The 23,452-nt window shown below is 46.7% G+C and overlaps 1 protein-coding gene across 1 annotated transcript; it reads left to right on the top strand.

Moving 5' to 3' along the window:
• Positions 1–201: 201 nt before the first annotated feature.
• Positions 202–3,440, top strand: LOC123152598 (NAC domain-containing protein 43; the record flags this gene model as incomplete). Its single annotated transcript, XM_044572102.1, is given in 3 exon segments — positions 202–382; positions 475–812; positions 2,313–3,440. Coding segments are annotated over 3 exon segments (1,236 nt in total). The 3' UTR covers positions 3,039–3,440.
• Positions 3,441–23,452: the final 20,012 nt, after the last annotated feature.

Below are 23,452 nucleotides of genomic sequence, written 5' to 3'. Positions count from 1 at the left end.
TCTCCCTCCTGCTCCCTCCTCCTTCGATCCATCTCCTTCAGTTCCAGTTTCGTTTCATCAATGGTGGCTAGTTGTAGGCTGTAGCTCCCTATTGTTGGAGCATTGCACTCCGGCTACAGCAGTGTCTTATTTACCCTCCTGTTCCTGGTCGATCCATCGATCTCCTTAACGGACCGAGTAGAGCACACCACACACGCAAAGGAAGGGATCATGAGCATCTCCGTGAACGGGCAGTCGGTGGTGCCGCCGGGGTTCCGTTTCCACCCCACGGAGGAGGAGCTTCTCACCTACTACCTCGCCAAGAAGGTGGCCTCGCAGCGCATCGACCTCGACGTCATCCCCGACGTCGACCTCAACAAGCTCGAGCCATGGGACATCCAAGGTGAGTTCATCCATGAGTTCCTCCACAATGCTAGTTCGCATGTGCGTGCCCATGGTGAGCTCAACTTACTGGCCATGGAAAAACGCATGCAGAGCGCTGCAGGATCGGCACTGGCCCGCAGAACGACTGGTACCTGTTCAGCCACAAGGACAAGAAGTACCCCACGGGGACGCGCACCAACCGCGCCACCGCCGCCGGGTTCTGGAAGGCCACCGGCCGGGACAAGGCCATCTACTCCGCCACCGGGTCCGGCCGCATCGGCATGCGCAAGACGCTCGTCTTCTACAAGGGCCGCGCCCCGCACGGCCACAAGTCGGACTGGATCATGCACGAGTACCGCCTCGACGACGCCGTCCCCGCCCCCACCGCCACCAACCCCGCCGCTGCCGGCGACGCCAGCACCTACTACTCCGGCACCTCATCATCCCCGGTACGTACGTACTCTCTCCCAAGTACAGACCACACTGTACCATACTGTAGCACGTTGAACCGCATGCACGGCGGCCGGCCGGCCGGGCGACAGGGATGGGGACGGATCGCTAGTGGCGCACTGCATGCCGCGATTAATGTACGTACGTCGGGCGTACGTGTATGTACACCTGGCTGATCGATATGCGACTGTAGACGATGGGCAAGGTCTGGTGACGATTATCTCCGGGTGGTGGTTGGGAATGGGGACACGCATGACATGATGCACGGTTTAACAATTAATAATTGCGATTAGCGAGTGGGAGCTGGGATTTCCTTTCGAGCGGTCGCCGTCGCGGAAAGCGGCAGTGGGTGGTGGTAGGTTCAGTGCTCGTGAAGGAACGAAGCTTCACTGTAGCCAGACCAGCCCGGGCCGGGGTCAGTCTGTCATGTGCGAAACGAAACGCGAGCCACAGCGATCTGATCACTCGTCCGTGATGGATGGGAGGTTAGGTGCGTGCACGCGGCCGGGCCGGTCGTCTTGCCTCTCGCATGGGGCCGTGCCATGCCATGGCTAGCTGCCGCACGGGAAAATCTTGGTCTGCACCAGCAGGATCGTCGTCCCACACCACACGCGCGTGTTTCTTCTCCTGACCTAACCCCAGACACGCCTACGCGTACGTGGTACCGTACTTGATATGCTATACGAGTTGGGGAGGTTGGAATGGGATAGTGGACCTGTGCTTTGCACGCGGAGACAAGCAGACGGACAAACGAACGTAGTACGCTTCTTTTTGGAGGTCAAAGGCTAGCACTGCTACACATGGACGTCAGGACATGGAACGGATGGGTGGAGCATATAGCATGCATTGGAGATATGTGCCTTTTGAGCTGGATGGATGATGGATCGGCAAAGGCTAGCTAGTCTTTTCGTGCCCATGGATCTCATCTCATCTGCCGCAGGCACATAATTGAGTGACTGGCTAGTTCTTGCTTTTGCTGAATATTCAACACACACACTGAGCTTCTTCTTTTCTTCCTTGTGTTCTTTCCGTAGGTCAACACATACACTAGCTTCTTCTTTTCTTTTGTAGGAGTACTACTTAGCTGGTTCGTGGATGTGTAGGGTGATATGTCATGCTTGCAGACGGGAATTAATCTCTTTCATGTGATCTCCGATCAATTCTAGTGTAGGCATGGGCATGGCTACCTCTATTTCTTTGATTAATCTCAGCAAATGGAACTGCGATGGTAAAAACTTTGGTTAGTTAACTTGCCGGCCTAGTTAACTAGGTGCCCTTCTTCTTAATGGAAAATTCTGCAACACGATTGCATGAGCTTGACACACACTAGAGTCTAGAGTCTAGAGTAATCTGAATTACCACAAATAATTGCATGCATGTGACGTTTAAGCATTTCTCCAAGCACTTGATTAACCGACTGACTTATGTGCTCTTCTAGTACGAACGTACCGTCGCCCCAATATGATCGATCTCATCTGAATTATTGTGCGTCTGAGCAGATTCGTGGCGTGGCCGGGGACCAGTCGTCGGCGCAGGAGGACGGATGGGTCATCTGCAGGGTGTTCAAGAAGAAGAACATCGTCGTGAACCAAGGCCAGAACGGCGGCGGCGGCGGAGCGGCGTCCAACAAGCTGGCCGGCGTCGCCCCCATGGAGCGCAGCCAGAGCAACTGCTCGTCGACGGTGACCACCATCAGCAACCATATCAAGGCGGCGCAGCAGCAGGACCAGCAGCACCAGCTGCTGCACTACTCCGCCAGCGACGACGCGCTCGACCACATCCTCAACCATTACATGCATGGCCGGTCGCCCACGGCGCCGTGCAAGCAGGAGACCAAGCCTGCCGCTGGCTCGGCGCTGGACCACCTGATCAACAACACCGCGTGCCCGAACGGGACCCTGTACGAGAGGTTCATGAAGCTCCCGCCGCTCGAGCACGTCGCCTCCGGCGGCCTCCTGCAGCCGCCGGCAACTGAGTACGGCGGCGGCGGTTCGGGGAACAACAACATCGGCACAGACTGGGACTCGCTCGACCGGCTCGCGGCCTCGTACGAGCTGAACGGCCTCTCCGACGACGTCGCGTCCGCCAACAAGAACAGCAGCATGGCGTCCTTCTTCGCGGACGGGCACGGCGGCACCACCGTCGCCGGCGCCGGGGACGGTGACCTGTGGAGCCTGGCGCGGTCGGTGTCGTCCCTCCACGCGGACTTGACGACGATGAATTGAAAACGTATATGGCGGTGGTTAATTAATCAATTGTCAAAAGTGTTTTTAGTGCGCGGGACGCACGTCATGCCGCATGCATGCACGTACGCGCACTAGTAGCACTAACTCGGCCGATCGACCTCTCTACGTACTACATGCATGCGTGCGTGCATGGCCGGTATTGTACGTACGTACGTACGTGAATAATTCCTAGCTAGGGAGGAGACAATCAAAGCGACGTGAGAGTGAGACTCAAGAGACCGGAGCTGATCTTGACGTGAAGGGTCAAATTATAGAATTGAGAGAGGACCGCGTGTGGTAGGAGAGCAGAGTAAATATATGTGGGATATATGTATTGTTAATTAATCATCACAGTGTACCTATAGCTTATATACATGGTATATACTATGAAAGCCTTTTCAATAAACCATGAAGGTGTGATCATCGTGTGCATTATTGTGATCGATTAATCGATCGACCAAATTACATCATGCGTTCCAATAATGTTTAGGGTGGGCATGCCATTGTACGCGGATGGAGGTGTCGACAAGCTATGAATATATTGCAAGGTTTACCCGTGAAAAAAAATCATGAAAATGTTATCATTGCGTGCACTATTGCTAGTGTTGACAAATTAACATCATGTGCTCCAATAATTTTGAGGGTGTGCATCCCATTGGGCACGGATGGAGGTGTCGACAAACACTATGAGAATAGATTGTAAGTTTTAACCGTGAAAAAAAAATCAACCATGAAAATCTAATAACTATGTGCATTAGTGCGATCGATTGACAGTTTAACATCATGTGCTCCAATAATTTTGAGGGCGTGCATGCCATTGGGCACGGGATGGAGGCCGATGGATCAACAAATTAACATCATGCGTGTGCGTGCCATGGACGGATCGATGGAGATCGACGGATCGTTGTCTCGATCCCGATCGTGTGTGGCGACAAGAGGAAAACTGTTGGGAAACCAAAAGGCGCATGGTTTTTGGCCTTCACCAGCTGTTTCTTGTGTCGGTACTCGATGCAAGTTCGAGAAGGGAAAAAAAAGGGGGAGAGATCGATGTGAAGTCGGACCATCAGGCACTACTTTCCTGGCTCCCGTTACCTCTCGTGTTGAAATATTGTACAGCCTCGTGCCACACGTACGATCATACTTTTATCGCCTTGTCGCGGTCAAATGATGGTGTAAAAATCTCGGGCGATCTTGATTTTTGTCTCTTGTCGGCAACTTTTAGCTCTCTCTGTCTGGCCTTCCAGTTAATTTGTATTTACCGCGTCCCAGGTGGAATATTCATGAGCCGCTCGATCACACGTGTGTCACGCACGCACTCGCTCAACCGGCGTGAGAAAATTATTAACTGGTGACGCACGCATATGTGTGCCCTTTTCATGCGCTCACCGTGAGCAAATTATTCTGCCTCTATAATGGTATTTTATGCATGGATAGATGGACGAGGGGATTTGGTGATAGTGCCATGCATGATGGAGATAGTGATGAATTCACCCAGAGCTGACGTAGAATTTAGACACTCAGCCAAAGTGTGCGAGAAAATTCCCGTGAATCTTCCTCTTGTGGTTTGTCTAACGCGCGTACCACCTAATAACAGCAAAAACACAATAATAATAGTATTATGTTCTTTTAAAAAATCGGCAATCTTGTTACACAAGATGCACATACCATGCTGTAAAATTTCAACACCAAATTCGTCACATACCATGACACAGAAAGGATCAGTCTGACTATAAGTAGTACCATTTGCCCTTTCTGTGTCTTATTAAAGTGTATAAAGTTTTTAAATAAATTAGGGTCATGGGAGTACTAAAGTCATATTGTGTCAATGTTGTAGAAAGTTCATATTTTATTGTACTTTTTTAGGTAGCATGAAAACATCGTAAAGAAAGTATCGGATATCCTCTGCAAAGGGTCTGTGATTTGCATGTAAGAGAGTATCAAAATTGTAGGTAAAAGAGTGACATATACCTACCAAATGCTAGTATATTTCATTTTAATTTATTTGCGTCGTAGAAGCTTCCTTTTGCTGGATAAATAATAATTAATGTCCCCATGCATTTATATGCATAGTACCTAGATTGTCTCCTTTTGCTTTATCTTGGTACTGTATATATACTTGACCCTGCACTTTCTTTGGGACAGGTAGGTATATGATGTTGAACGGGTGTGATCATTTCTCAGTTGACTTAGAAATAATTCATTCTTAGTCGACACCATTACCTTTCAATGAAGTTCTTTGTATCCTTTGGTATTTGCATGATTCTCAACTTTGTTTACAGTTTGCATTTCACTGTTTAGGTTAGATGGAACATAGAAATAATAATTTCCCGGTTGCTCGAGAAATAGAAAAACCGTAGTTGATCTATACCTCTTCTTCTTACTTTCTTTCTTTCTTTTTTGCGAGGAGTTGATCTATACTTCTACATGTAAGAGAGGTAGGTATACTCTTCCAAGGTGAAAACCTAATTTCTTGGATCGGGCAAGGACGGTGCTTGTGCACTGTTTTCTTCTTGAAGGTGTTGGTTTGGGGAATTTTTTTTTATTTTCTTGGTGTTGTATTTGGTAGTGGTTTGTCTACGGCTGCAGGGAGGAGTCGATCACTGTGGCGGGACCTTTATTTTTTTATTTTTATTCTTTTCCTTTGGTTGTGAGCATCCGGGATGTCTTTGCGACATCTTGTAGGTGCAAAGGCTGGGTGTAACTGATATCTTTACAATACTAATATATTCCCCTTTCAAAAGAGAGGTAGGAATATACTCGGCCTGGCTTTGGGTGGAATAAATAAAGTAGTAAAAGGGGAAGGAAAATATTACATTTCGAATGATGCAGACTTGCTGGTTAAGTGGAAAAAATGAAACTTTTTTTTTCTGTGTTATTGGTAATCTTGCAGCGAATAATCAAATAGGTAGATTTCACGCCCGATCGTACTAGAACTCAATTAAGTTGGAGATCTTAGACAAATGAAAAGTAATTTTTTCGGACCCAGAGGGACCACTTTGATTTTCGGCACCTAATTAAGCGTGTCCTTCACGATTCCAGTATCGGAGACAGTTTAATGGTTGCTGAAAACATGGGCGCATATGGTCCCTTTCTCCCTACAGCATACGAGTTCCATTGATGCCAAGGGGGGTCTTTCTCGAACGATTGGAACACAATATGCATGGATATATGTACCTGATTGACTGGACATGATGAATGTACAGTACTGAACCAATTCTACATCTCGGAAACACCAAAATGGACCCAGCAACGGCATTGCGCTGTTACATTACAGGGTCCTACTCTTACCTGCCCCGTGGCCCGTGATGGGCCTTGGGATTTATTGTTGGTTGAATTTCAGCAGTATGATTGGCCTCATATCATCCAAACGGGGACCTACCTGCAAAGGAAAAAGGAAACAGCAAGGACCTTCTCTTTTTTTGCGAGGAAAAAGGGAAATTCATTAATTAAGTGGCAACCATGTCTGCATTACATAGGTCCGGAACCTGTCCGGCCCAAAATGAAGCCACACCGCAGTGCGCTTCTTTATTCGACCAAAGTTCGCTAAAAAATGACTAACAACGTTTTGTTCACGCCTCACAAGCTTAACTAAGAATTCACCATGTTTCCGAAGACGCGAAGTAATCTCGCGGATCAACATCATATGCTCCGATCGATCGCCAATACCTTCAATCAGAATAGACACAATTATATCCTGGTAAAAAGATATTTATTGCACTCGATGCACACAGTCCGACCTGTTAAAATGTTCATAGATTGATATCGATGTTAATGCCTTTTGGTAGTTTTTTTCGTTCTTACTCTTGGTTGCGTAAGAATTTCAAAGCACTCAGTCATCACTCAAAACCGTCTATCCAATGTTAAGATGCGTCGAACGATCTCACGGCTAGAACCTCTCGTTCCTCCCCTAATCCTTGACGGCTAGGGTAAATTCTCCCCTCCAGACATCGCCGGCGAGCCCGTGGATTTGGCTCCCCTCTGCCTGCAGCTCAGGCGGCCGATGGCGGGAGGAGAGTCTCGGTGCCTTCACTCCGGTTTGTAGTTTAGGTTTGCGTTTTTAGTCCTTGCAGATGCGGCAATAGGGCCGATGGAGGTGCTTCTTCTTTGAGTTTGTCTTCCGGGCTTCGATCCTCCTCGAGTTTGTCCATCTGTACGTAGTCAACGGAGCTTCGACGTAGTCTACGAAGCTCCGAGTGTAGATTACTGCCATCACTTTGTGGCCTTGAATTTGCAAACTACGGGTCAGCCATCGTTCTTCCATGAACCCTACATCTGAGTGGTCGTTACCCTCCTGCACACCGGCACAACTTCCCAATACTATGATCCATGACTTAATTTCATGTTGAAAGGAACTCTTACTAGTAGAAAAAGGGTCAAATGTGAGACATGTTAGTCCCGGTTTGTAACAGAACCGGCACTAATGTGTCCATTAGTGCCGGTTCCAACGGCTAGGCGGGAGGAGATCTTTAGTACCGGTTCGTGGCGAACCTTTAGCACCGGTTCGTGCCACGAACTGGTACTAACGAGAGTGGTGGCAGAATGTTGTCAGAGTGGGGCCCCTCCAGCACCTTTAGTACCGATTCGTGCCACGAACCGGTACTAAAGGTCGTCCTATATAAACCCTTCGTCCACCAACACTCTGTTCTTCCCCCTTTCCCCTCTCCCTCTCCTCTGTTCTTCCCTTCTTCCTCTCGAGTTCATCACAAAATTTTCCCCAAATTTGTCAAGATTTGTAGGCCCCCATCCATTCAAATGATCACAAAGGTTACCAACTTTGTCCTTTCATCTCTCATTGCTAGATTAGCTCTTGCATTGGTTTCTATAGTGATTAATTGTGGGTTTTAGTAATTTGGGAGGAATTATATGTGGTAGTATTTGATTTATATGCAAATTGAGGTCAAAATAACACTTAGTTTGCATATGTAGGTGTGGTTTACTTAGTGCCTTCTAAATCTCCGTCGTAACCACCATCGATCGCTCGCACCGTCCCGTCGCCGGCACCACCTTGTGGTGAGCCTCTTGTTCATGAAATTTTATATAAAAAAAAGATGTTTGTGTGATTTGGATATATAGTTACTCGTATAATTATCTTACCCGTACGTTGTTTGTTATACATAGTGCCATGGTTTTGATATCCGTCCCCGTCGGCCCTCGTCCTTGTTATGATTCGGATGTGGTTTATTCTGTTTTAAAACTATTTGTTGCATTTCGTTTTTATGACAAATTATGCCCATCAAGCTAACATAGATATTTGTATGTAGGAGGTAGTTGAACCGGAAATGCCAACCGACCCTATTGTCGAGAGGTTAAATTTAGTTGAAAGAGAAAACGAGGATTTGAAAGAAAAATTGAAAAGAATTGAGGGGGAGAAGATGGAATTGGAGTTGCATGTTGCCGATGTCGTCGATGATCACAAGATTAAGATGGAGAAAATGCGCTTGAAGATTAGAAAGATTAGAAAATATGCCATTCATAGTGAGGCTTGATATCATTATGCTGTTGGATCAATTGTTACCTTAGTTGCGATCTTGATCGCATTTGTTGTTGCATTTAAATTCTTTAGCTAGAGAGTTATTTGTTTGTTGCATTTAAGTGTTGTATGAACTTTATGTATTGTATTAATTTGGTGTTTTCGGTGCTATGTATTGAAGATGAGCCGACAATGGATGTACGATGACCGATGCTCTCCCGAGTTCATTAATGGCGTGCATACTTTTCTGCTTGCGGCTGAGGCAAACAAGCGGGCAGATGGTTTTATGCCTTGTCCATGTGCTGGTTGTAAGAATGGTCACAATTACTCTACATCAAGAACCATTCACGTCCACCTGTTTGAGTCTGGTTTCATGCCCCACTATAATATTTGGACCAAGCACGGAGAAAGAGGGGTTATGATGGAAGACAATGAAGAAGAAGAGGACGACGACAGCTATCCTGGCCATGGGTTCCCTGAATACGATGATACAACAATGAGGGAAGAAGCTGAGCCGGTAATGCGGGAAGAAGCTGAAGAAGATGCATCGAATGATCCCGTTGATGATCCAGGTCGGGCCATTGCCGATGCAAAGAGAAACTGCGCAAGTGATTTGGAGAAGAAGAAGTTGCAGCGCATGTTAGAGGATCACAAAAAATTGTTGTACCCGAATTGCGTAGGTGACAAGAAAAAGCTGGGCACCACACTGGAATTGCTGCAATGGAAGGCAGAGAATGGTGTATCTGACAAGGGATTTGGAAAGTTGCTGGTAATGATAAAGAATATGCTTCCAAAGGACAACGAATTGCCCGAGAGTACGTACAAAGCAAAGAAGGCTGTCTGCCCTCTAGGGTTAGAGGTGCAGAAGATACATGCATGCCCTAATGATTGCATCCTCTACCGCGGTGAGTACGAGGATTTGAACGCTTGCCCGGTATGCGGTGCATTGCGCTATCAGATCAGGAAGAAGATTCCTGCCAAGGTGATGTCGAGGGCAAGCGCCCCAGGAAGAAGATTCCTGCCAAGGTGATGTGGTATGCTCCTATAATACCACGGTTGAAACGTTTGTTCCAAAACAAAGAGCATGCCAAGGCAATGCGATGGCACAGAGAAGACCGTAAGAAAGACGGAAAGTTGGGAGTACCCGCTGACGGGTCGCAGTGGAGAAAAATCGAGAGAAAGTATAGGAAGGAGTTTGCAGATGACGCAAGGAATGTATGGTTTGGTCTAAGCGCAGATGACATTAATCCTTTTGGGGAGCAGAGTAGCAACCATAGCACCTGGCCTGTGACTCTATGTTTGTATAACCTTCCTCCTTGGTTGTGCATGAAGCGGAACTTCATTATGATGCCAGTGCTCATCCAAGGCCCTAAGCAACCCGGTAACGATATTGATGTGTACCTAAGGCCATTAGTTGAAGAACTCTTACAGCTGTGGAATGGAACAGGTGTACGCGCGTGGGATGAGCACATGGGGGAAGAATTTGACCTAAAGGCGTTGTTGTTCGTGACCATCAATGATTGACCTGCTCTCAGTAACCTTTCAGGACAGACAAACAAGGGATACCGCGCATTTACGCATTGTTTGGACGATACCGACAGTATATATTTGGCTAATTGTAAGAAGAATGTGTACCTGGGACATCGCCAATTTCTTCCACGCAGGCATGCCATAAGAAAGAAAGGCAACCATTTCAAAGGTGAGGCGGATCACCGGATGAAGCCTCGCCACCGTACTGGTGCTGATGTACATGATATGGTCAAGGATTTGAAGGTAGTCTTTGGAAAGGGTCCTAGTGGACAACCTGTTCTGAATGACGCTGACGGACGCGCACCCATGTGGAAGAAGAAATCTATATTTTGGGACCTACCCTATTGGAAAGACCTAGAGGTCCGCTCTGCAATCGACGTGATGCACGTGACGAAGAATCTTTGCGTGACCCTGCTTGGCTTCTTGGGCGTGTATGGGAAGACAAAAGATACACCTGAGGCACGGGAGGACCAGCAACGTATACACGGAAAAGACGACATACATCAGGGTCATGCCAGCTACGCTCTTACCAAAGAAGAGAAGGAAATCTTTTTTGAATGCCTGCTCAGTATTAAGGTACCGTATGGCTTCTCGTCGAATATAAAGGGAATAATAAACATGGCAGAGAAAAAGTTCTAGAACCTAAAGTCTCATGACTGCCACGTGATTATAACGCAACTGCTTCCGGTTGCATTGAGGGGGCTTCTACCGGAAAACGTTCGATTAGCCATTGTGAAGCTACGTGCATTCCTCAGTGTAATCTCTCAGAAGGTAATCAATCCAGAAATCATACCAAGGTTAGAGAATGATTTGGTGCAATGTCTTGTCAGTTTCGAGTTGGTGTTCCCACCATCCTTCTTCAACATCATGATGCATGTCCTAGTTCACCTATGTGAAGAGATTAACGTTTTGGGTCCTGTATTTCTACACAATATGTTCCCCTTTGAGAGGTTCATGAGAGTCTTAAAGAAATATGTTCATAACCGTGCTAGGCCAGAAGGAAGCATCTTCAAGGGCCATGAAAATGAGGAGGTCATTAAGTTTTGTATTGACTTTATTCCTGACCTTAAGCCGATTCGTGTTCCTGAATCGCGGCATAAGGGCATACTGGATGGAAAATGCACGCTAGGAGGGGATCAAATAGTATGTATGGACGGACATTCTCTAACTGAAGCACACTACATAGTTCTACAGAATTCCGCCTTGGTGGCTCCGTATATGGACGAACACAAGAATTTTCTACGCTCCAAACACCCGGAGCGGTCTGATGACTAGATTACATGTGAACAAACTAGGAGTTTCGCCGGCTGGTTGCAGACACGTACCATGCATGACGCCTCTATTTAAGATGACATGTACTCGCTGTCCCAGTTACCATCTTCGAATATAATGACTTTCAAAGGGTACGAGATAAATGGTAATGCATTTTACACGATCGCCCAAGATAAGAAGAGCACCTACCAAAACAGTGGTGTCCGCTTTGATGCAACAACCAAGACGTGGAAGGAAACATATTATGGTTACATAGAGGAAATATGAGAACTTGACTATGGACGTGGTTTGAAGGTCCCTTTTTTTTGGTGCAAATGGGTCAATATGACACGAGGCAGGGTAACGGAAGACCAGCAGTATGGAATGACAACAGTGGATCTCAACAATCTTGCGTATGCAAACGAACCATTCGTCCTAGCTAATGATGTGGCACAGGTTTTCTATGTGAAGGATATGTCTACCAAGCCGAGAAAAAGAAAAGATAAGGAAGCGAATGCATCATACGATGAGCCAAAGCACCACATAGTTCTTTCTGGGAAGAGACATCGTGGGAGTGGATGACAAGACAGACATGTCAGAACATTATGAAAAGTTTGATGAAATTGCTCCATTCACAGTGAATATTGACCCGAGCATCCAGTTAAATGATGAAGATTTTCCATGGCTACGGCGCAAAGGGACACACGTGAAGAAAATGTTTCACACCCAAAGATCTGGGATGCGATCGGCTTCACTATCATCACTTTCTTCTGTGTTTCATACCTAGGAGGGAATCTCCGTAATAGTTAGGGTAGTTATGTGTTTTGGCATTTGAAACGCGAAGAAATTTTATATGCAACCAAATTCTTTCATGCATTTACTGAATTTTTTCAGCTAAATGACCCTGAAATTTAAAAGCATTTCAAATGAACTCAGAAAGGTTGAAAGTTGGCATGGTATATATTTCACCACATAGCATGTGCAAAAATTAGAGAGGTTCCGCAAAAACTGGTGCACTTCGTGTACAAATGGACAATCTCTTTCGAAGTATCAGGTTTCGGACGAAAACTCTCCGTTACAAAGGCATTTCATTTTTTAAATACTAAGCATACAAATTGAATATAATGATAAAACACACTATATTAAACATAAAAAAAAGAATCACTGAAAACTCTATTTCAAAGTTAAGTTATTCACAATTAGTGATTCCACACAAAATTCAATAATTCCAAAATTTAAACTATTCAAATTTGAAAACTACCGGCACTAACAAAAAGTTTGTAATTTTTTGTACCTAAGCAAAATATTCACAAAGAAAATCAAATACAGCAACAACTAAAATAATATAAACAAAATAAATAAAGCAGAAAAGAAAAAACTAAATGAAAAAAAGTCCACCTACTGGGCCACAGCGGCCTGTATACAACTAGAAACCCAAATTCTAGTTGGCCCAGGATGCAGGCCCGCTAGCCCAGTAGGCCCAACAGGGCATCGCACAGAGGTACACCCAGAAGGCCCTGCTTTAAGAGAGGAGCTCGAGACAGCAGCAGCGGCGGGGCTTATAAGTAGGTGCGAGTGCCCTCGGCTAGTGGAGGTGGGACTAAACTTCTGCGCAACCTCGGCCTGGCAGCGCACACCCTTTAGTACTGGGTCGTGGCTCCAACCGGTACTAAAGGGGGGCCTTTAGTACCGGTTGGCACCACGACCCGGTACTAAAGGGGGTGCGTTCCCGCCGCTTCGCCTGGCCAAAACAGACCTTTAGTACCGGTTGGTGGCTCCAACCGGTACTAAAGGTGGGTTCTATATAAGAAAACACTTCAAAAAGATTCAGTTTCTCATCTCTCCCTCTGCTTCTTTCTCCTCTGCCCCGTCGCCGCCGCCCCTCGTCGCCGCCCGGCCCGTCCCCGTCCCCCGTCGCCGCGCCCCGCCCCGTCCTCCCCGTCGTCCCCGCCCGGCCCGCACCAGTCCCCGTCGCCGGCGCCCCGCCCTGTCCTCCCGTCGTCCCTGCCCGGCCCGGTCCCGTCCCCGTCGTCATCGCCCGTCTTCGTCCCCGTCGCGGCCCCCCGTCGCCGCGCCTCGCAGGTGAGCTCCTGCCCCGGCCGCCATGTCCACACACACACACACACATTGTTATAGAAATGTTAGCAATTTTTTTGTTTTTTAGTTATAGAAATATTAGAAATATTAGTTATATAGAAATGTTTTTTAGTTATAGAAATATTAGAAATGTTAGTTATATAGAAATGTTAGTTATATAGAAATATTAGAAATGTTAGTTATATAGAAATGTTAATTATATTAGAAATGTTAGTTATATAGAAATGTTTTTTAGTTATAGAAATATTAGAAATGTTAGTTTTAGTTATAGAAATATTAGAAATGTTAGTTTTAGTTATAAAATTTAGAATTTGCATATATGAAATCACAATCCATCATTTAAAAAATGTTACTTTACTTTTGCGGCATATAGTATTTGTTGTCGACGATGCCCGGCCCGCATCCTCGCCATCGACCAGTTCGCGACGACGTCCTGCTTCAGAGGACCCATGTCCGGGACTGGGCTCCGCCAGGCTGGCACTAGGAGGTGCTACCTTCAGGGGCGCGACGCTTGGTGAGGAACCCGGCCCCGGGTCCTGTCGTCGACCCTGATCTCCTTTGGTGGCGTTCGCGTGGGCCACTTTCGGTGCAGAGGGAGCCGGCCCGCCGGAGGTGGTACGTCGTCGTGTCAGGGAGGAGGACGAGCACGTCCATCGCTACATGGCTGCTATGGACGTCAGGTTCTCCAATACCTGGCAGGTTCATTCGGAAGATCACCCGAGCTATGATCCAGTGTGGTTCCTTCACTTTGGTTGTCCACCGCCCGTGCCTCAGGAACCGCGAGTGGCCTAGATTACTCTCTAGTATTCGATCTTTATTACCTAGCTAGCTAGCTAGTGATGTATTCGATATATAATATTCGAGATGATTTATTCGAGATTATATATATTATTCAAGAGGATGTATTCGACATTATATCTATTATTCGAGACGACGTATTCGAGATTATATTCGATGATGCTTATTATGTACTATGATTGATTCAGTTTTTCCTTATTAATTGATTGCATCCATGCATTGTAATTTGAATATATTTCTTTTGGATTAGTTAAATAAAACCTATGGCGGACAATATCGGCAGAGAGGGAGAAGAGGCCCTGTTCAATATCATACGCAATCCTCGTGGGCCAAATGATGATCAGAATGAAGAAGATTATGACGGCTCCGAATATCTAAACAACACCGGGGAGGGTGATATGATATTCGATCGCGACAACTGAATTGATGAAGTCATGAACTATGAACATGAGGAAGAAAATATTGATCTTGAAACAACAAAGATCGGCGAGGTATATTTATATAAGCAGGCATCTGGTGATCATCACATGTTTTAAATGACTTGAAGATATATATTAACAAATCGATCTTTCTTCTTTCAGCCATCCGGATCGAGCAAATCTTCAGGCAGCAGGACAGTACGAGGCCCGAACAAAAAGTTGAAGGAGGGCATAAAGTACAATATCGAGGCCATCAAACCTAATGGCGAACCATTAGCGCCTAATAAGATTGCGGACAAGTTCATTCGTCAGTGCGGAGTTCTTGTGAAGGACCAACTCCTGATCTCCCTTCAAGAATGGAGAGAGCCAGCAAAGCCACGTCCAGATCTTACTTTTGTCGACGACAGACAAAAACTTCTGCTTTGGGAAACGCTCATGGAACATTTCATCCTACCAGATCATTTCACAAATGCAGATGTGGAGAAAATCAAGGACGCTGCTCTTAGGAAGATGGCGGTTGCATTCAACAACCACAAGAATCGTGTATGGGACTCGTACGTCAAGGGAGGAAAGAAGACTCCAGTATTCAAGGGAACACTAGAGAAGCAAAGTGCTCATTTGGACGATTTCGTGAAATTCAAGGAATCAGAATTATCTAAGGAACGGTCGAGAATAAACAAGGCCAATGCCGCAAAAAAGGATAAGTTCCATAAGCTGGGGCCAGGTGGCTACGCGGTGGCAATGCCTAAGTGGGATAAGTCTGAGAAAGAGATGGAGGATGCATGTGTCACTCCAGTAACATTGAGCTGCCCCCCCCAGGTGCAGGACTTGGTTCTATGCGCATGGGGGGGGGAGTTGGACCCGAAGACATGCTTAGTTTCGAGGAAGGCATGTCTGAACGGAGCCAAAGATAAGATACTTATTGCAATAGAAGAGGCTCGATCGGGGGTGTTCGAGCCCAACAGAGAGAACGACGAGCTTACGCATGCCCTGGGAAATCCTGAACACCCAGGAAGAACACGAGGCAAGGGCGTTATTCCGTGGTATGAGGGGTTTTCGGACTGGAACGCCGAGTACAGAAAACGTGCGAGAAGGAAGATTGCGGAGGAGAAGAAGAGGAAGATGGAGGAGGAGCAGAGGAAGCAGGACTATGAACGCCTTCAGGGCTTAGAATCAGCGCACGCGGACTTGGCAGTCAAATTCCAGCGGCAGCAGGTGCAGATCGACTCACTTAGCCAGCAAAGGAGGTCTCAGCAGCTAGCAGATGATCTAGCATTGGATAGCACCGTCCCATCCATGCTGAGAAGCAGCGTGGGTTCCGCCCCGGGTGACGCATTGCTGGATAGCTACCCAGTGGATGACATCATGGAGAACACTAACTGTGAGCTACACTTCAAAATGAAGAACATATCCATGAAGGTGGTGTCCATCCCCCCGAGGCAACCTTCCATTGCAACCCGATTCCAGCGGGCTATGCTCCTGTCTTGGTTGATGAGGTGGTGGACCAATATTCAGGGCTAGAGCTTGACATTCCTGGAGGTGACGAGGAGCACACACTAGGAGAGGCCAACCATCGTATCATCCTATGGAGAAAGGATTGCATCATCTTTCGAAGGCCACCGACACCGCGTCAGGCGACTCCTCGTCGAAGTCCGCCACCGAGTGAGCAGACTCCCGCTCCTCCAAGTCCACCAACGCGTCAGGCCACTCCTCCTCCTCCAAGTCCAGCAAAGCGTCAGGCCACTCCTCCTCCAAGTCCGGCACAGCTTCAGGCCACTCCTCCTCCTCCAAGTCCGGCAAAGCGTCAGGACACTCCTTCTCCAAGTCCTGCACAGCTTCAGGCCACTCCTCCTCCAACTCAGCCACGTCAGCCGTCTCCGCCGCCTCAACAATCATGGAAGAGAGCCGCCGCAGCTATGGTGCGTAGCGGTACAAGTCGAGGTAGTACTGGAGGTACAGGCGGAGGCAAGCGATTTCAATATGGTCCAAGCAGCCTCGCGCCTCTTCCGCAGAGGCCTTACGACAAGTCCGAGAAGGAAAACGCAGCCATATCGAAGGCCGAGGTGGAAGCCCATTTTGCACCGAAACCGCCACCGCCGCCAAGGGTGAAAGTGCCTGAGGAAAAGATTGACCACTTCATTCGTATGGCTAGACCACCAGCTCCCAAGTTGTTGACACAGACTATGAGCGCCACCTTAGGAAGTTAAATCTAGCACTTCTACAGAAAGAGGCGAGCTCGAGCTCGAGCAAATCAGCTGGCAAAAGGAGCGGTAAAACCGTTCCCTAGTTGGGACAACAGGCGGCGCAATCAATCCCCCCGCTTGTTGTGCCAACAACAGATGAGAGTACGCGCACCCAACATTATTGTGGGCAAACCGCTAACGTTCCCGGGCTGGGCGATATGGTAATAACCGAGGAGCATATTGAGCAGGCTGAAAGGCTCATGATCACTGTTGAACAACTCCTCGATATCGAGCCCATGTCTCTGCTTAGAGAGGAGGAAATAAAACGGAAATATGTCCGGGGCCAACCTTTGGTCGAGCCAGACGAGGTCAAGAAGCTCCCAACGAGAATGTATGAATTGCATCAATGGTACATGGACATTACCAAGATTTCCAATCGAGAGTCCCTCATGGTGAATGTCAACAAGGATCATTACTTCCATGAGAAAGTCGTGTCCATTGAGTATTCAGAACTATTTCAGTTATACAATCAATACGCACTCGACAAATCTATCGTCAGTTGCTATTGTCTGTAAGTGATTTCTTTCTGTAATTTAAGTCTCAAGCTAGTTGTAATGATCATTTTGATCAATCATTACCTATAATTATCCTCACTGTATTCTTTTCTGTGGCAGAGGAGAAGAGGAGAGGAAAAGAAGAGGAGAAATAAATAAGAAGAAGAAAAAAGAAGGAAAAGAAGAGGAGAAGAAGAAAGGAATAGTGGAGAAGAAGAGAAAATAGAATTCTTCTCCACTATTCCTTTCTTCTTCTCCTCTTTTTTTTCTTCTTTTTTTTCTTCGATCTTCTCCTCTAGCTATTCCTTTCTTCGAGGGTTCTATAGGGTCGAGGGATCGAGGGTCGAGGGTTCCAGGGTCGTCTAGGGGTCGAGGGTTCCGGGGTCGTCGAGGGTTCGAGGGGTCGAGGATCGCCGAGGGGTCGAGAGAGGTTTCCTAGTGTCAAAGTATTGAAGAAATCCATGGCTTCATCATTAACCAGAAGTAACTAGGGCATGACGAAGTCCTCCAAACTTATTTTGGAATGGTGTCCCAGATAGGATAATTTGCCTTTTTGTATGAATTTCAGCAAAGGCCTTCCAAATAACGATATTTGGAAGGTGTTGCTGAACTTTGTACCAAAAAGCGAATTATCTTATCTGGGACTCCGTTCCAAAATAACTTTGGAGAGCTTCATACCATCATGCACATGTTACTTTCGCCTAATGATGAAGACATGGTTTTTTTGAATCCTTTGACACTAGGCAACCTTCCGACCCCTCGGCGATCCTCTCGAACATGAGAGGAAGAAGAGGATAAAAAAGAAGAGGAAGAAGAAAAAATAGAGGAGAAGAAAGAATAGAGGAGATTCTCCTCTATTCTTTCTTCTCCTCTATTTTTTCTTCTTCCTCCTCTTTTTTTATCGGGAACGAGGGTCGTCGAGGGACATATATATGTAGTGTCGTCGTTGTCGATATATACCCCCTCCCAATAGCTTCAACACAGGGGGGGGGGGTCGAGGCCACTAATTAATATATATGATTCCTTACTATGATTAGGTAGCTAGTTCTACGTTTGGCACTAATATATCCATCTGTCATGTTTGAATAATAATTGCCATGTTGTAAATATTTGTAGAAACTATGGACACCGACCGAGACAAAGCAAAAGAAGCGTTGTTGAGGGACATAATCGCAGAAGGAAGTGATGCCGTCTCGTTGTTTCTCAACGACACCAATGGTCTGGAAGGAGAGGGTGAAGAAGCTGGCTACGGTGACCTAATGCTGGTGCAAGAAGAAGAACATGAGGACGACTCGGTTGACCCAATGCCGGTGCAAGAAGGAGACCGTGATGACGGCTCCAGTGACCGAACCGAGTCCGGCCAGGTATATATATTAGTTAAGCCTGTGCTGACTAGCTGATTGATGCATTCATTGTTTTGGTATGTACACATATTAATTAAGTCTTTGTTCTTTTTTCTAGCCCTCCGGATCGAGCACAACTTCGGTAAAGAGACGAGGCCCGAAGAAAAAGTTGAGCTCGGATGAAAAGTTTGAGATCATAGCAATCGCGCCCGACGGCCAACCAATTGAACCCCTCCGGAAAAAGAGCGCATTTGTTGCTCAGTGCGGGGTTCTGGTTAGGGACAAGATCCCGATAAGCATCCAACAATGGTTTAAGCCGGCTACAGAAGACCCTGAGGTGTCTTATGTCAATGATATGCAGAAAAATGATCTTTGGACTGAGCTGAAGTCAAATTTCACCCTACCGCCAGAGGATAATCCAGAGAACCCAGTTAAAGAGCAATTAATCAAGTCTTTTGCTCTTAAGAGGATGGCAGAACTATTCGGGAGGTGGAAGAAAGAGCTGAATAAGTTTGTCGAAAATAATGAGACACCAGAATTCAAGGGCAGATATGAGAAGATCAGAGATCACTGGCCCGCATTTGTGGCCCACAAGACATCAGAAAAGAGTAAGAAGATGTCGGCGACAAACAAGCAAAATGCTGCGAAGAAGATGCTTCACCATCGCACGGGGTCAGGTGGCTACCTCGTAGCCCGGCCTAAGTGGGCCAAGACTGAGAATGATCTGGTTGATAAAGGGATCGAACCAGAGACAATTAGCTGGCCAGACCGTTGCCGGACTTGGTTCTTCAGGGCTGGCGGAACCTTGGACCCTGTAACAGGGAAGTGCATTTGGACGAACGATCAAATGGACATACCAGTCAGGAAGCTTAAGCAGTATATCGAAGCAGCGCAGCAAGGGAAGTTCTTTCCAGACAGAGAGAACGACGAGCTAACAATGGGCCTCGGGAATCCTGAGCACCCTGGACGGACACGAGGCACGCCAGGCTCCATTCCGTGGAAGGTTGGGTTTCCGGACGCAGGCGGTTACAAATCCCATGAGAGGAGGAAAAAAGTGCAGCAGACCCAAATGCAGGCGCTGCAAGCAAGGGTAGACGCGATAGAGGAACGAGAAGCAAATCGCAGCAAACATACTGCCGAAGCTACCCTGCCATCTCAGCGCAGAAGCAGCGTGGCTTCCACCGAGCTACTTCATCCGGAGCATGCCTTGATGGCTCCTACCAGCTATCCCGTGGATGCTATCACGAAGTCTCAAAATTGCCACCTTATGACGCAATGGATGAATTTGAAGGTCAAGGCGGCTGTTGGCTCTGTTTATCCTACTGAACCCAGCGCAACTTTTCACTGTCGGACGATTCCAGAAGGATATGCTAGGGTGATGGTGGATGAAATAACGGAGGGATTTGAGGACCTCCAGCTTGACCACCCTACCGGTGAAGGGGAGACTCGGCTGGGGTCTGCTCTGAAGACTCCATGCCTATGGCGGAAGGAGCTCATCAACCTTTCGAACTGGATGCCTCCGCCTCCTCCTCCTCCTCCGGTGAGTCAGGGCACTCCGCCTCCTCCACCGCCTCCTCCTCCGGCGAGTGATGATCAGGGCCCTCGGCCGGCTCCTTCTCCGGCGCGTGGCGGCACTCCGCCTACGCCGGCGCGCCCGAGTAGCCAGCGTCCTCCTCTGCCTCGTCGGCAAGGGCGGAAGAGACCCGCCGCCGCTCCGGCAGCTGCTTCGGTGCGTCGTAGTTCTTCTCCTCCGCCTCGTAAGCAAGTAAAGAAGACAACCACTTTGTCTGCTCGGCCGGCGTCTAGCAGTACAACCAGAGGCGGGAGGACATACAGATTCGGTCCTTCTCTGAAGAGTCCACAGAAGTTACCATACGAGAGGACCCCAGAGGAGAACGCGAAGATCGCGCGAACCGAAGTGGATGACTGGTTTCAAGGGTTGAGAGCAAAGAGACGTCCACCTCCGGAGGAGAAGGTAGATCCGATGAAAGTGAAGCGCACTTTGGCTGCCCTGGCAAAACCACCCAAGTCTCCGCCGAAAGGTAACTATGATCGCATTATTGCAAAGACATGGGCCGAAGCGGAGCGGTCGGGAAGTACAGTCAGTGATCAAAGGCTGAAAGACTGACGAGCAGCTGGGAAACAAATTGCCCAGCTCGGCGAACAAGCGAAGCAATCGTGCCCCCCCCCTCCTCAAGGTGCCTTGCGACATCGTCGATCCGAGGATGGTGCCCGGTTATGGCAATGTTGACGATTACCTACCCGACGATGTACATTATGATCCCATGGAGGTGCAGATACACAGATACAAGTACGGGAAGCCTCTCGTCAAAGATGAAAAATCTTTAACAATGATGATGCGAAGATTACATGATTGGTACTTGAAAATCTGCAGAGAGTCTGGGGGGAGGAGTACTTTGGATGCGAGAGTTAAACCGGAGCATGACCTCGTTGTAATTGAATTGTTGCCTATTCCATTTGAGGAGTTCTATCAGTTTTTCAATCAATTGGCCCTCGATAAAACAACGATCACCTGCTACTGTCTGTAAGTACTACTACTTCTGTCATTAAGTCTCTCTATATAGCTCATCTCTTTCATTGCATGTATTTATAATTATCCTCACTATATTATGCAAAATGAAGATCGCCGAATTGAAGAAAAGACAAATCGGTGATATGGGGTTCGTTAACACATATCTCATAGATGCAACTGAGGATAAACATCGTCCCGGAGATACCGAGGCCAACTTGCTACGATCATTCAAAAAAATGAAAACAAAGATATACTACTCTTTCCTTACAACTTCAAGTGAGTGTTACTGTCTTGTGCATATTTGGTTTCCCTTATATATTAGTCCTGGTTATAGTAATGTAATTGATGAGTTATGCATGCGTCTGCAGTTTCCACTATATTCTCCTAGAGATTAGGCTTGAGCAGGGAGTAGTAACCGTCTTGGACTCTAAACGAAAAGATCCCCAGGAGTATGCGGACATGACTGAAATCCTCAAGAAGTAAGTTAAATCGATCATTATCCACCATATCAACAACTTTGTTCATTTCCTGATATCAAGTAATTGTTTTCTTTGTCCGGCAGGGTTTGGAGAAAATTCACCAGAAAAGTTCCGGGACTGCCGAAGGAGCAGGAATTTAGACACCCGAAAGTAAGTACTATAGTAGCATGTTCCGCGCATCTCCTAGTGATTCAAGCGCTAGTTTCATCAATACCATTTAGCATTCTTGCTTATCAGTTTGATTGACCTCTATTTCTTGTAAAGTGGTTGTGGCAGGAACAAGGGAATGATTTCGGTGGATACTACGTCTGCGAGTCCATCCGCCACACGACCTGTGAGCGGGGCGGGTACTCTGACGAACAATATGAAGTACATAAATAACAACATTCACAATTTTATTTTATTACCATCATTTGTATTGAGTTTCATTCATTCATATATATATATATATATATATATATATATATATATATATATATATATGTATTGACCCCCTTCTTCAAATTAGATGTTTCGGAAGCGGGATGAACTCCTAGCACCAGCTCGCATGCGAGCAATTCAAGAGGAATTGGCGGCATTCTTTCTTGACCACGTGATCGCTAAAGACGAAGAATACTATGTGAACCATGAGTCCGTATGATTATATTTGTAAGAGATAATTATTGTATATATGTAGCCGTTAGTGTCAGATAGATATACGAGAACTTGTTGTTCGATCAATCTCTCAGAGAAGGAGAGGTGGTCGATATCACTTCTCTCTGTATGCGTATATGTTCATGACAATCTTCTGTTTCCTTCGTTTGCTTACTAGCTAGCTAGCGTGTCTAGTCCTCTCTATATGTATGTATAGTACGTAGCGTCGACCAAGCACGGACATAAGAGAGGACACTTCTCTCTATTAATTATAGCTAGCTAACACAATATATGAAACACCTAAATTAACCCCCCAAAACCCCCAACCCCCCCCCCTTCAAAAAAAACAAAAACCCCAGCCACAGAAATGCTGACGCGTGGATGCCTATTGGTCCCGCTTGGTGCCACCAACCGGGACCAAAGGGTCTCCTGCCTGGGCTCTGCGCACAGGCCATGTGGAGGCCCATCAGTCCCGGTTCTAGATTGAACCGGGACTAAAGGGACAGGGCATTAGTACCGACACTTTAGTCCCGGTTCAGGAACCGGGACTAAAGGCTCTTACGAACCGGGACAACAGGCCCTTTTTCTACCAGTGTATACATGTGTGTATATACATGTGAATTAATATATATATATATAGGACGCCAGTTTGGGACACCTAGGTGCCTGGGCACCTTGCCTATCCATCGTTAGATCGTGTTTAGCGACAGATTTGGAAACCAATGTAAATGATTTAATTACTAGTTAATTTGGCAGACTTTAATTCTTTAATTGTCCCATGCATGCATGTCACATCATAGAAAAGGAAGGTGATTAAAATACCATAGTGAATAAAAATCAACATTTATTACCTCCTTATATACCACTTATTGATTCGTAGAATAAATCACTACGTATGTAAAATACACATGTATGTTACGTAACTTCAGCAGTAGGTATACACATACCCATCATCTAATTGGGTATACACATACACATACCCGTACATGTACCTTTTTTCAAGGCAGGCACATATATACATAATTTTGTTAGTTGATATATGCATACCCTCATATGTACATAATTTCGTTAGGGGCATATGCATACCCGCATATGTACATAATTTCTTTGGTAGGTATACGCAT

Source organism: Triticum aestivum, chromosome 7A (assembly GCF_018294505.1).
Source record: "Triticum aestivum cultivar Chinese Spring chromosome 7A, IWGSC CS RefSeq v2.1, whole genome shotgun sequence".
Taxonomy (NCBI): domain Eukaryota; kingdom Viridiplantae; phylum Streptophyta; class Magnoliopsida; order Poales; family Poaceae; genus Triticum; species Triticum aestivum.
The sequence above is the reverse complement of the archived record's forward strand: the minus strand, read 5'-3'. Positions and strand labels throughout refer to the sequence as shown.